This window comes from Echeneis naucrates, chromosome 21 (genome assembly GCF_900963305.1).
Source record: "Echeneis naucrates chromosome 21, fEcheNa1.1, whole genome shotgun sequence".
Classification (NCBI taxonomy): Eukaryota; Metazoa; Chordata; class Actinopteri; order Carangiformes; family Echeneidae; genus Echeneis; species Echeneis naucrates.
The window spans coordinates 13,423-27,569 of record NC_042531.1 but is presented as its reverse complement, the minus strand read 5'-3'; the positions used below and the strand labels follow the sequence as shown (position 1 = coordinate 27,569).

At 37.4% G+C, this 14,147-nt stretch overlaps 1 protein-coding gene across 1 annotated transcript; it reads left to right on the top strand.

The window, feature by feature from the left end:
• The first annotated feature begins 1,670 nt into the window (after window positions 1–1,670).
• On the top strand, window positions 1,671–4,111 carry LOC115061478 (myosin light chain 4-like). The gene is made up of 7 exons (XM_029529822.1): window positions 1,671–1,754; window positions 2,201–2,228; window positions 2,832–2,981; window positions 3,065–3,138; window positions 3,244–3,343; window positions 3,932–4,009; window positions 4,083–4,111. The coding sequence occupies exons 1-7, from the start codon at window positions 1,671–1,673 to the stop codon at window positions 4,109–4,111; spliced, it is 543 nt and encodes a 180-aa protein (XP_029385682.1).
• The last annotated feature ends 10,036 nt before the right edge of the window (window positions 4,112–14,147 follow it).

Below are 14,147 nucleotides of genomic sequence, written 5' to 3'. Positions count from 1 at the left end.
ATGTTCAGAGAGAGAGAGAAAGTGAGTGTGTGTCGGGTTTAGGGGTGGTGGCAATCTGACACAAGGATTACACACACACACAGACAAACAGGAACACAGGAACTCTGTGAACATAACTTGCTCGCTGGCAGGTTTTCTTTAAGAAACCCTGAGTTTCTACCTGTCTCCTCCCACACAAAGACAGCTGAAGTAATTCAAAATGCTTTACGTGACGAGAAATTAGATGTCCTGGCGTTTCCAGAGGTGTACCTGTCATTTATCTTAATGACATTCTCTGGCCATACATCACCAACCTCACACACTGTGGACATGTGCTCACATCACAGCTAATTTTATGCATGGTGCTAAGTTTTTTTTTTTTTTTTGGTAATTTTCTTTACAACATCAGTGATGCAGAGCACTTTGGAAAGGCAACAGTGTGTAGAGCTGTGAGAAAAGTAACTCTTGCACTGAAACAGCTGTTCTGCCTTCTTTCTGTTGGCTAAGCAGAATTCAAATGTTAATCCCCTTTTTTTTTATTCGTAGATTTTATTTCTTTCGTGTACACATCGACACATCCGTTCATCTACTCAGTGGGCTATTAAATGAGGTGACGTTAAAACATTTTGTTAGGGGTTTAAATTAATACTTAATTTGTTTAATAGCTTAAGTCAAAATTAAAATTTTTTTTTATTAAAATCAAAGTGATGTACAATCATAGCCCAGCAAAGTATCCCTTACCTTTTGAATGATGTTTTGATATTTAATTTTTTACTGCTTCCAAGTCTGCTTCTCTCCTGATGGACTGTACCTAAATGAAAATCAGATTTTATTCCCATTTAAATTTTTAACTGTAAGCTACAATCTCTTACGTTTAAATGTAAAATCATTCGAAGAGTACATCCAAACTTATGTGTTGACTCGGGTAGTAATTTTTTCTCACACTGTTCCTCCTTCTGTGCTGCAGCGAAGCCTTTACAGTGAAGTATGTGCTCATCCTCTCCATCGGTCAGAATTAAGACCTCTAACTCCATTGGGTTGAAATAACCTGATCTTTTTTTTTCCTTGGTTGTCATGGTGACTCATGGTATCGGGGCTCCAACGCTGATGGTTTTTTATAGAGGTTGTGCACGCGTGCAACTCAAAGTGAACATACTCAGAGTTGAATAAACCAACTCAGATCAGCTGTTCTGGAACTGGATACTCAGAGTTTCCCCATCTCAGAGTAAGTCAACTCAGAGTTCAGGGACCGACTCAGATTTTTGTAGAACCTCCTACCTGGAATACTCCCCAGTTGTATCTTTGACAAATACACAGAAAAAACAAGGTTTTATTGAAAGGGATCCAAAATAAAATATGTTTTCTATTTAAGGAGTTGTCAGCAGATGTATGCTCTTCATTGGTCTGGTACAGAACAGGAGATGTTTTCTATTTAAGGTGGTGTGAGTAGAAGTGTTTCCAGTAGAGGATTGTAGAATTAGTTTCAGATCTATTTACAGTTTGTCCATCTTCATGAGAACTCCTAAGAGAATCTGTTAATTAGTAAATTCTCTGACCATAAATGGAGCTGATGGACAGATGAAGAGTATATAACTTGTCTTACAGATGGATTTTCTCTGTTCACTCCCCCCTTCCTCGCCATTATTTTTCACTTTTTTAACTGATTCCATTCTTGGTTTTTAAATTTTATCATGGCCCCAAAGAAACCAGAACAAAGGAAGGAAGCAGTGAAACTGGAGGCAGCAAAAGAACCAGACTACGACCCTCAAATCAAGGTTTGTCTGTTTGTGTACATCTTACCCCCCCCCCAGCAACTGGAGTAGTTGGAGATGTGTACTGTACTCAATTATTTCATTTGAATTTTTTTCTCTACACTGTGAGCAAAAAGGGAGGTAAAAGTTTCTCTCAGCTTCTCTCCATTCCTCCCTTCCTGTTTCTTCCTGTTGTTTTTTCCTGAAGTCAGATTATAAAATAGTCAGTTTGGAGCAGGTTGGATAATTTCACTGATGATTGGATGTAAAGTCACAGCTGAATAGGATTTGGTTTCTCTTGGGCCTGCACTGCAACTTATGAGTTCCGCTGATAAACAGACATTACAAAGACAAACCAATGAAAAGTTAAAGTTTAATAGACAGACCTGAAACAAATGAAACAAGAAGCAGATGCAACTTTTCTCTGAATACAACAATCAGACTGTGACCAAGGGTTTTCTTGTTTTCAGATTGAGTTCAGTGCTGATCAGGTTGAAGGTAACACTCACACACACATGCACACAGGTAGTACTGCTAGTATTATGAGCTGAAAATGTTCTGTGTTTGTCTTTGTATTTTTTTCCAACTATACACACTTTGTGAATTGCGACACTTCAGTGTCTCTTCATCCAAACAATAAAAAATGGTCATGACATCATGAAGTAGGGTCAAATGACGGAAGCTGTAAACATCTGCTGCTCTGCTTCCTAACCCTAACCCTAACCCTTTGGCCTGAATCTGGATTCTACACAGGTCTCCTTCTCCCTAAATATTCAGAGCAGCTGATTCTGACAGTGTCACAATGAAGAAAAGAGAAAGCATGTTTAAGTGTAAATGAATTAAGAGGAAAAGGTAACTTAGACAAGCTTTCCAAGGTTGATAGATTTACTTTACCTGTGGATGCACTGCATGGATTAAGTCAAATTCCAATTCATACATTTTCAATGGCACATGGATAGAAAAAAAAATCTGATCACAACATGACCCAAATCCAAACCATATGTAGTCTGACCCATCACATTGACCACAATATGTTGTGTCCCTGAAATGAAGTCCTTGTGTGTATCTGACTAGTGAGTAATGTGAAGTATTTTTGTATAGAGTTTAAAGAGGCCTTCCAGCTATTTGACAGATCTCCAGGAAACGAGATGAAGATCTCTTTCTCACAGTGTGGAGATGTGATGAGGGCTCTTGGTCAGAATCCAACCAATGCTGCAGTCCTGCGAGTGCTGGGATGGCCCAAACCTGAGGGTATGCCCAGTTATTGTATAATTAAAAGGTATGATGTAGCCCTCCCCCACAGCTCGCAATCTGCTCTTGTTGTTCCTGGACAGAAATGGACAGTAAACTGGTTGACTTTGAGACTTTTCTGCCAATGCTACAACATGTGTCTCAGTCCAAAGACAAGGTGAGATGATTTTCCAACTGTCCAGGTCAGAGTGTAATAATTTAATCCATTGTTTAAACAATTTAACTTTTACTTCCTGTGTTAATGCGTGCATTGGTTTAACAGGGAACATACGAAGATTTTGTAGAAGGCCTCAGAGTCTTTGACAAGGAGGGTAATGGGACAGTGATGGGAGTGGAGCTGAGACACGTTCTGGTCACTCTGGGTATGATGGGCCATTTTGGTTTGATGTTTGACATCATTGCCTTGATGAGATAAAGCTGGACTTGGCTCTGGTCACATACTGGACCCTGTTGTGGAAGTTTTGTCTTAAAGCACTCTGAATAACAATTTAGTAAGAACACAAAGAGCACTGATTGTTTGGAAGGAATAAGTATATTGTGCAATTTAGGAGACAACTTACACACAGGAAGATACAAGCAGTGTCTCAAAAGAGCACAGAGTTCTGCACAACAGTTATATCAGGCTTTTGACTGCATTCCTGTTCCAGATAATTTTAACTACATCCTTATATGGGGGTTCAAGAGGCCCATCTCCAGGTTCATGCAAAGGTCTTGTTGATTAGCTGAAACCTGAAACCTAACATATAGGTACAGAAGTTTCAAATTACTTAGAGTTATATGAGTTATGGTTGTTTTCCACAGTAACAGTTGTTGTTTTGAATGATGCTTTCCTTATCAAACCCTGAAGCACTGCAATGCTGTTTAGTAATAGGAAAATCCTCAGGATCATTGTACCTCATGAATACACGTCTCTGAAAAGTTGTGAGTTTGTGTTGTGAACATATTCTCAGGAGAGAGAATGACTGAAAGAGAAGTGGAGCAGCTGTTAGCAAGACAGGAAGATGGTAATGGATGTATCAACTACGAAGGTAACACAACACTTAAAACAAAACATAAGCACAGGCCTGTGAATTATTGACACCAGAAGTCTGTGTCTTCCAGCTTTCATCAAGCACATCACGGCTGGATGAAGCAACATGCGTGTTCACCTTATTACCGTTACCCCCACATTGACAGAGTGGAAAGGACTCGGTGGACCTGCTTCCTTCCTGTTTTCTTCTAATGTACTTCCAGAGTATCATTTACTTGGAAAATATGGAACTGCTTTGCTTTTTTCCCTTATTTTCCTGCTTTCTCCGAGATTCCTCTCCTACTTATTAAAAATTATTCTGGCAATAGTGACACAGAATACTTTGGTGAATCTGTGTGTTGCTGTAGTTGTTCAAAGGGTTTGGAATTGAGGATGACAAGTCACAGGCAATCAGAGATAGGGTTAGGATAGGGAAATTGCACCCGTCTCCGTCTGGAGGCGGGGTGTGCACACTCCATCCACCCACTGGACCAACCCCCATCCTGGTCCCAAGTAGGCTCACGGGTCCGCTGGCGGCCTCGTTTGCCCTGCTGGACCAGCGTCCAACCCTCCTCCAAGAAAGGACCCATCTGCACAGGGTACCTTTCTTTTAATGTTTGATTTTTTAACTTATTTATTTATTTATTAGGTCTCCTGAGTGGAAGGCCTGGGTTTTAACCATGAGGCTATTTGGAGGGGTAGGGCAGATTTATTGTCAAGATGGGATAAGGAGAGGAAAAAAAACAAAAAAAAACAAAAACCTGGAACATAGGGGAATAAGTGCTGTAAAGAGGGGGGTTAGTAAAAAAGTATATATAAAACACACACAACATGCTTCAACATCCTTTTGTATAGTAATGAAATCAATAACAAGTTGAGGAGTTAATAAATATTGGGAGTACCATTTTCCCGTAGATAGAAGCCGAAAGAAAAAAAAAAAAAAAAAAAGATAAATAAATAAATATATAAATAAAAGAATAAAAAAAATGACAAGTTAAAAAATGGACAATAAGACAATTTAATTTCAAAGGGGGCTCTAGGGAACGGGAGCAGGGGAATTTAAGTGCTATGCAAAGAAGAGGGTTAGTAAAAAGTGCTAAAAATTGATAACAAACCACAACATGCTTAAAAAATCCTTATATACAATTAAAAAGTTCAAAAGTTAGTGTAATCAGAAGTCCCCTGTTCTCGTAAATCAAAGTTAGAGTTAAATGAATGAATCAATAAATAGATCAAATAACCCCCCCCCAAAAACAGAAACAAAATTAGGCCTGTATGTGCACTGTCACGACGTTTCGACTGCCTTAGGTCTTCTTCAGGCTTGGTGCACTATGATGTTTCCCCCATAACAAACAGAAAAGAAATGAGAGCTCTGCTGCTGTTCGGCTTTAAATACTCTCCTGAGCTCCACACACTCTAGTTCTTTAGTTAGACTGTCTTTAGAATTCAAGTTGGTGTTTAACTTTGTTTTTTAACTGAATCTCAATCATGAAAAGTGTTTAGATGTTTTTTAAGATCCGTTTTTCATCCAGGGTTAGGGTAGGGGAATTGCACACGTCTCCATCTGGAGGCGGGAGGTGCACGCTCCATCCACCCCTCTCTTCTGGACCAACCCCTATCCTGGTCCCCAGCAGGCTCACGGGTCCGCTGGCGGCCCCGTTTGCCCCGCTGGACCAGCGTCCAACCCTCCTCCAAGAAAGGACCCATTTATAGAGGGTACCTTTCCTTTTTATATATGATTTTTTACTTATTTATTTATTTATTTATTTATTTATTCAAAAAAAAAATAAAATAATTAAAATTAAAAATTGTTTAATGAACTAAAGAAGGTGTGCTCTAAAACAAACAAACAAAAAAGGACGACGTTTCGACCTCAATGGGTCTTCTTCAGGTCCAAAAATAAAAAAAATTTATAAAAAAAGCACACAAAAAACTCTTATAAAGGAATGGCTGGGTGATGTATACCGCTCAACAGTCAAGCTGATAATGGAATTTTGCTCCTGAGCGTCTCCTTTTTATACCCTCTGTTTTTCATGTTATTTTGTCTTTTTGCTTTTCGCTTTATTTCATCTTTCGGTTTTATCCTTAATACTTTTTTTCTTTTCTTCCCTATCAATATTAACCATAACCCTAATCCCCAAATAAAATGAAATAAAAATTATTTTTAACTCTTATTTATTATGACTTATTTATTTATATTTTAAGTTTTTTTGTAGTTTTTTAACTTATAAAAATAGGGTTAGGGTTAGGGGTTAGGTTTGGGGACTGAAGCTCTTCCCCTGGAGGGGAAGAAGTGTGCACGGTCCTTCCACCCATAGGACCTCCCGTACCCCTGGTCCCAGTTGGGTTGGCGGGTGCGCTGGCGCCTCCTGCCACGCTGCACCACCGTCCAACCATCCATTATGTTTTTGTTTTGTGTGTATTTTGTGTTTTGTACTTTTTATTATTTTTTTTGTGCTTTATACTTTTGGTCTTTGTTATTTATTTATTTGTCTAATAAAAAAAATAAAAAAAATAAAAAAAATAATATATATAAACAACTGAGGTTAGGTTAGGGTTAGGGAATAGGGATGATTACCACGATTAGACATTTGAGGATTAGACATTCTTGAATAACTTTTGATAGGAAGGTGATAGAGACACGAAACCAAGCTCTAGCCCCACTAATTCGGGTAAGCCCTTTCCAACGGTACCACCCCCGAGTCCGTACGAGCTTCCGTTCGGGAGATACGTCACTTCCCGTTACGACAAGTGCATATCTCGGGAACGGAAGGTCGTAGAGACACGGGACCAGGACCAGCGCGTTCAGCGCCCCCGAATTATGTTTGGCGGACGCCACCCCCGAGCGTCTAGGACGGGTTAGGGTTAGGGGTTAGGGTTAGGTAAGGGATTAGGAACCGGTATCCTCCTAGGAGGAACCGGAAATGCACAGTCCATCCCCCACCTTCCCTGTCTCCCTTGCCCCACAAAAAAAGGACCACCAGGGGGGCGGGGCTTGTGCCTCCCGTAGTGGACCTTTGTCCATTGAAGTTGGGCGTCGCCCATTTTTAAAGAGATCTTATTTTAGTTATTTTTATTTTTTTATTTTTTTAATATTTTTTATTTTTTATTTTTTTATTTTTTTTTTTACACTTTAAATTATTTTCAACCAACTAAAAACACTTCCCAAAAATTTAGAGAAGGAAAAACTATTGTCAAAAAATAAAAGAAAAATAAAATATGAAAAAAAAATATATATAATAATTTGTTTTTAAATATGTATTTAAATTATGTATGTGTGTATGAATGTATTTATTTGTATGAATGTATTAATGTATGTGAGTGTGTGCCTCCGGCAACGTTTCGACCCTTTATGGGCCTTCTTCAGGCCTATGGCACACAAAAAAGACAAAAGAAAATAAGTTGTGGCTTCTAATGGCTGTAAAGGTGTTTCTCCTTCGATCGCCTAAGTGGGTTAGGGTTAGGTTTGAGGGTTAGGGTTGGAGTTAGGTTAGGGTTAGGGTTAGGGGGTTAGGGGGTTAGGTTTTGGGAAAGAGAAGGGCGCCATCCCCTGGGGGATGGTCCCTTAGTGCACGCGCACTCCCCAGGGACCCCCTGGTCCCCCTTACTGAGTCGTGTTTTGTTTTTTTGTTTTTTATTATTTTATTTTAACTTAAATTAAATTATAATAAAAAACGAATAAAATAATCAAAAGAAATAATTCCCATTCAAAAAGGCCATTCCCCACACACACCGCCGCGACGTTTCGACCTGATTAGGTCTTCTTCAGGCTTCTGGTGTGTGCTCCCCCCGAAAACAAAAAAGAAATGAAGGAGCTGGAGCCGCTTCTCCTTATATACGCTCCTGACTCCTCCCACTTTGGCTGTTTCTTAAGTTTTGTTTTTACCGAATGTGTTTTTTAGTTTCCAATTTGCGGTTTTAGTTTTTTTCTTTTTTCTTTTGTATTCCAATGGTTTTAATAGATTTTTTTATAGAATTTTAATGCAAATCAATTGTGGATGATACTATTTATAGTTTTAATTATTTTTAGGCCTTATTTTAATATCAATTTTCATATTTATATCAATAATTTTTTATACATAGTTTTTTTAACCCAATTTTTAGTCCTTTTTATATTTTTACTTAGTTTTACTTGTAATTTTATTCCAATTATAACTGTTTTTAACTTGTTTTTTCTTCTTTTTCAGGTAAATTTTAAGGTAAGTATCCAGGTAATTAATTCAGGTGAGTATAATTTTTTCTATTTAATTTTTCTTTCACAGGTTTCCAGGTAAGTATATTTGTATTAATTTTCTGTTTTTTCTTTTTTTCTTTTAGGTGAGTCCCCGGGTGAGTATAGATCACCAAGTTACTGTTTTTAATATATATCCAATTTTTAATTAATTTTTAATCATATTTATTATTCATATTATAATCATATTTCCCCTCTTTTTTCTCCTTCCTGCTTCTTCCTTTCCATCCCACTACATTTTCTTTTCTTTCTTCCTTTCCTTGTTCTTCTCTTCCTCGTCCCCCCTCGCTTTTCGCTTCACTATCCTGCCATCTCCTCTTTCCTTAGCCTCGGCACTACCATAGTCCGATTTGGCCTCATTCGGGGTATGCTTCTTCCCGTGGGCAATTTTTACTTTCTCTCTATTTGGGCTTCACTGGGGCAGTCCTCATCCCAGGAGCAATGAATGACTAGGCAGCGGGCATCCAAATTGGGTTGATGAGTCAGGTTCGCGTGCTATTAGGTTTAGGGTTAGTGTCAGGTCCAAATTTAGTTAGGCTTCGAGTCCGGAATCTGGGTGGAGCTAGACAGGTCAATTAGGGTTAGTTCAAATTTTGGGGATTTATCATTATAATTAATTATTTATTTTTAGAAGTCCAATTAGGGTTAAGGTTAGGGTTAGCATCCAATTAGGGTTAGGGTTATATAAACCTAGGGTTAGGGTTAGGGTTAGAGTCCAAATTAGGGTTAGGGTTAGATAACACCTAGGGTTAGGGTTAGGGTAGGGTTAGGGTTAGGGGTTAGGGTTAGGGTTAGGGCGGAAGGGCTGAGCCTGTCCTCGATTGAGGACAGGAGGGGCACGGTCCTTCCCCCACATTCTTCCGCCACCCTGGTCCCGGAATGGTTGACGGTGGCGCCCCCTACCGTACTGCACCACCGTCCAGCCTCCATCATATTGACCCATATTGGGTCTTTTATTTTTCTGTTTAGTGTTTTTACTTATTTATTTATTTATTTATTTATTTATTTATGTATGTCTGTAATGTCGCCTTGGTTATTCTATGTAATGATTTTTTATTTTAAATTACTATTTATTAAATAAGGTATTTATTAATAATATATGTATATAATAATCAAGGCGAAAAATAAAAAATAAAAAAATAAAAAAATTGAAATTATTTTTTATTCAAATAAAATAAATCAATTTGTTTTTAATGAAACTTAAATGTCGTACACCCAATCGCGACGTTTCGACAGTTGTCGGTCTTCCTCAGGCTTGGGTGTATGTGAAAATGTATGTGTGCAAGAGAGAAATGTGTGTGATGTTGTCCCTATGAAAGTGAGAAAGAGAATGAGTCTGTATGTGTGCTTCCCCTTTTATACCCTCCTACAAGCTTTCCTTATTTATCGGTTTTTGTTAACTTTGTTTCTTAGTTTCCCAATTTACTTTTTTAGTCTGTTTTTTTGTTTTTTCATGCAAATAAATGTTCTTGAATGTATTAACTCAAAATAAAATAACAAAATAATGAAATAAATATTTATTCAAATCTATAAAAATTATTTATACATTTTTTAATCTATTTATATAGTTTTATATATACCATAAAAACATTTTATTTTTATAATGTATTTATTTATTCAATCTGTTTAAATATGTATATATAAAAAATATTATTCATCATAATAATTATTTATAATAATAATAATAGGGTTAGGGTTAGAATAAGAATTTAGGGTTAGGGTTAGGATAAGACTAAGTTTAGGTTTAGGATAAGAAAAAAGGTTAGGATTAGGGTTAGAATAAGGCTAATTTTAGGTTTAAGGTTAGGGTTAGGGTTAGGATAAGGCTAGGTTTAGGTTTAGGATAAGGCAAAAGGTTAGGGTTAGGGTTAGGATAAGGCTAGGTTTAGGTTTAGGATAAGACAAAAGGTTAGGGTTAGGGTTAGGTTTAGGTTTAGACAAAAGGTTAGGGTTAGGGTTAGGATAAGACTAAGTTTAGGTTTAGGATAAGAAAAAAGGTTAGGATTAGGGTTAGAATAAGGCTAATTTTAGGTTTAAGGTTAGGGTTAGGGTTAGGATAAGGCTAGGTTTAGGTTTAGGATAAGGCAAAAGGTTAGGGTTAGGGTTAGGATAAGGCTAGGTTTAGGTTCAGGATAAGACAAAAGGTTAGGGGTTAGGGTTAGGATAAGGGTTAGGGTTAGGGTTAGGGTTAGGGTTAGGGTTAGGGTTAGGGGTTAGGGTTAGGGGTTAGGGTTAGGGTTAGGGTTAGGGTTAGGGTTAGGGGTTAGGGGTTAGGGTTAGGGTTAGGGTTAGGGTTAGGGTTAGGTTTGGAAAGGGCAAGGGTCATCCCTGTGAGGGGATGGCCCTGAGGCACTCGCACTACCCGGGGGGCCCCCCAGTCCCCTCCCCAGCTAATAAGAATTGTTTTTTATTATATATACATTTTTTTGTATTTTTTTGTTTTTTAATTTAAATCATAATAATGGATAAAATAATCATAATTGAAATAAAATAAACCCCTCAAAATAGGCCTTAGGTAGCGTACCGTTGCAACGTTTCGACGGTATTGGGTCTTCGTCAGGCTATGGCACGCTACATCCCCCCAACAAAAAGAAACGAAAAGAAAATGAGAGAGCTGCTCTGCAGTGGCTTTTTATACTCTCTGTTAACTCCACCCACTTGAGTTTTTACTTGTTTTTAGAGTTTTAGGTTTTCGTTTTTACTTAGAAGTCTTATATGCAAATTATGATGTTTTTTTAGGGTTTGAATGGTTTTTTAATGGATTTTCAATAGGGTTAGGGTTAGGGTTAGGGTTAGGGTTAGGGTTAGGGTTAGGGTTAGGGTTGGGTTAGGGTTTAGGTTTATGTTTCCATATGGGATTGTTATTGCACGGGCCTACCAATAGATTTTCCTAAAATACTAATAAAAGCTAGAGAAGAGAGAAAAAAAAAAAAAAAAAAAAAAAAAAAAAAAAAAAAAAAGGAAAAAAGGGGGGGGGGGGAAAGGTTGGGAAGGTTGTTGTGGAAATCGACAATCAGCTCCCTAAGAGAAGTGGTGGTGAAGTGGCACCACAAATGACTAAGGAGCAGGAGACAGCAGATCGAGTCCCAACCCGGTCCAACAGAAGGCCAGTCCCCCGATGACCCTTTTTTTTGGGGGGAAAAAAGAGGGAGAAGAGAGAAAAAAAAAAAAAAAAAAAAAAAAAAAAAAAAAAAAAAAAAAAAAAAAAATTATTAAAAGGTGAGAGTGGAAGGGTTGTTGTGGATATAGATAACCCAATCTCTGAGAGAGTTGGTAGTCCAATGGCAACACAAACAACCAAGGAACGGGAGACAGCGGATCGAGTCCCAGATGGGTCCAACAGAAGGTCAGTCCCCAAATGGCCCTTTTTGATGAAGTGGAAAGAGGCAAAAAAAAAAAAAAAAAAAAAAAAAAAAAAAAAAAAAAAAGGAAGGGTATTGATGGGTACAGCAACCAAATAGCTAAAAGAGCTGGTAGTCCAGTGGAACCACCAACAAATCAGGAACGAGAGACAGGGGATCAAGTCCCCAGCGGATCCGTCAGCAACCCGGTTCTCAAATGGCACTTTTATATTAAAAAAAAAAAAAAAAAAAAAAAAAAAAAAAAAAAAAAAAAAAAAAAAAAAAAAAAAAAAAAACGGGTCAGCTGAACTATAAAAAGAAAGAAGATGAGGACAGAGAAGGATGGCGTGATGGTAAGGTTCTTGCCTTCCACTCGGCGGGACAGGGTTCAAGCCCCAGGTAGGGCAAAGAAGGGGACCTGTTGGAGGGGGGTTAGAAATATGCTGGGGTAAAGTGATACATTAACTTGGAGGTGAGTAGGAGCCGTCTCGGTCACACGGATCCCAGTTATTGAAGGGAAAAAAATTTTTTTTAAAAATAAAAACAGACGGAACTTAAAACAAGGAGATTTATGGGATAAAATTAGGTTAGTAACAGTTAAAAGTGCTAATAGAGAAGTGCTGTAAAAATAAGTGCTTTAAAAAAGAGATAGAATGAAGTACTACAAATATAAAAATAAAAGAAAGGAAAGGGGTCCTTTCAATAAAATACATTATTAAGTGCTGTAAAATGTGGAAAATAAATCTATGAGTGGTTATAAAAAATATTAAAAAAATGACAAGACATGCCGAACATAATGATTATGAAAAAATGATTAAGTGCCATAAAAGAATTAAGAAGACTTACGAGTACATGCAATAAATGAGACGAACAAGGACATGCGAAAACATGCGGAGTTAGTAAAAAGATTAAGTTAATCTCCTGTGATGTCATAAAAAGAAATTTATATTCCGTCCTAGTGGGGAATTGAACCCTAGTCGGCTAGGGGCAAGGCGAGGTTTTAGCCTGTGGGTCATTGCTGGGTTTAAAGTCTTAAGGGATCCGTGCGAGGGAATGAGGGGAGGGGAAAAAAAAAAAAAAAAAAAAAAAAAAAAAAAAAAAAAAAGAAAAAGGGGGGGATGAAAAGAACTAAACTGGTGAATATTTAAAAATAAATGTAGTGAATAGATATACTCAATTGATGAAAAAGCAAGGAAAATAATAAATAATAAAAAAGATTTGAAAAAAAAAAAAAAAAAAAAAAAAAAAAAAAAAAAAAAAAAAAAAAAAAAAAAAACGATAAAATAGTGCAAGACCTATAAGAACAATCAAAAGAACCATAGGGGTCCTGAATTCATAAAGAACATAGGAAAAAAAAGGGTTAAGACTCCTTTAGGGTAGGGATATGCTTTAATTGGACTTATTTGCTAACTTAGGGTTTTCATTTTGAGTTAAAAAAAAAAAAAAAAAAAAAAAAAAAAAAAAAAAAAAAAAAAAAAAAAAAAGAAGGGGGGGGGAAAGGAGGGGGCACGGGTTGGGTTTAAAGAATTACTGTGTAAAATTGGTTAAGGTTAGGATGAGGGGACAGGGGGTTATCTGATAAAGAAAGATCTGGTGAAGAGTGAGGAAGGTTAAGGTTAGGAAAAGTGGGTTAGGGTTAGGGTTAGGGTGAGGGGTCAGGGGTCAGGGTTGGGATCCAGGTAAGGGAAGGAAAAAAAAAAAAAAAAAAAAAAAAAAAAAAAAAAAAAAAAAAAAAAAAAAAAAAAAAAAAAAAAAAAAAAAAAAAAAAAAAAAAAAGGGGGGGGGAAAAGGAGGGGGCGTGGGTTGGGTTTAAAGAATTACTGTGTAAAATTGGTTAAGGTTAGGATGAGGGAACAGGGGGTTATCTGATAAAAAAAGATCTGGTGAAGAGTGAGGAAGGTTAAGGTTAGGAAAAGTGGGTTAGGGTTAGGATTAGGGTGAGGGGTCAGGAGTCAGGGTTGGGATCCAGGTAAGGGAAAAAAAAAAAAAAAAAAAAAAAAAAAAAAAAAAAAAAAAAAAAAAAAAAAAAAAAAAAAGGGGAAGGGGGGGGCGCGGGTTGGGTTTAAAGAGTTACTGTATAGAATTGGTTAAGGTTAGGATGAGGGAACAGGGGGTTATCTGATAAAAACAAATCTGGTGAAGAGTGAGGAAGGTTAAGGTTAGGAAAAGTGGGTTAGGGTTAACTTTAGGGTGAAGGGTCAGGGGTCAGGGTTGGGATCCAGGTAAGGGAGAAAAAAAAAAAAAAAAAAAAAAAAAAAAAAAAAAGGAAGGGGGGGGAAAAAAAGAAGGGTTGAATGATAATAATAAGGGGGGGGTTTGCTGAGGTAAGTTGCTCCTAGCCAGACGGCAACATCTGAGGTGGGGGAAGAATAGTCTAAGCAATATCCCAAAATTCTAAATAATGTTTAGCATGTTTCATTGAGGCCATAGGGTGTTAATGTTCCCAGCTTCTGAATCCATGATCGTTCTGCATGTTTTCTCTGTCCAGAAGACCAGAGGGCGCCAGTCTCCAGACCTGAGATAATTAAGTTTTCAATTTGGTGCGTTTGAAAATGCATGACCAATTGTGTTTTAATATTGTTTAG

Excerpts from the sequence above, each read along its gene's own strand:
- LOC115061478 (XM_029529822.1), top strand. The coding sequence starts at position 1,671 with ATGGCCCCAAAGAAACCAGAACAAAGGAAGGAAGCAGTGAAACTGGAG. Across the intron at positions 2,229-2,831 it reads CAGTGCTGATCAGGTTGAAG|AGTTTAAAGAGGCCTTCCAG; the intron begins GTAACACTCACA and ends ATTTTTGTATAG. Across the intron at positions 4,010-4,082 it reads TGGATGTATCAACTACGAAG|CTTTCATCAAGCACATCACG; the intron begins GTAACACAACAC and ends TGTGTCTTCCAG.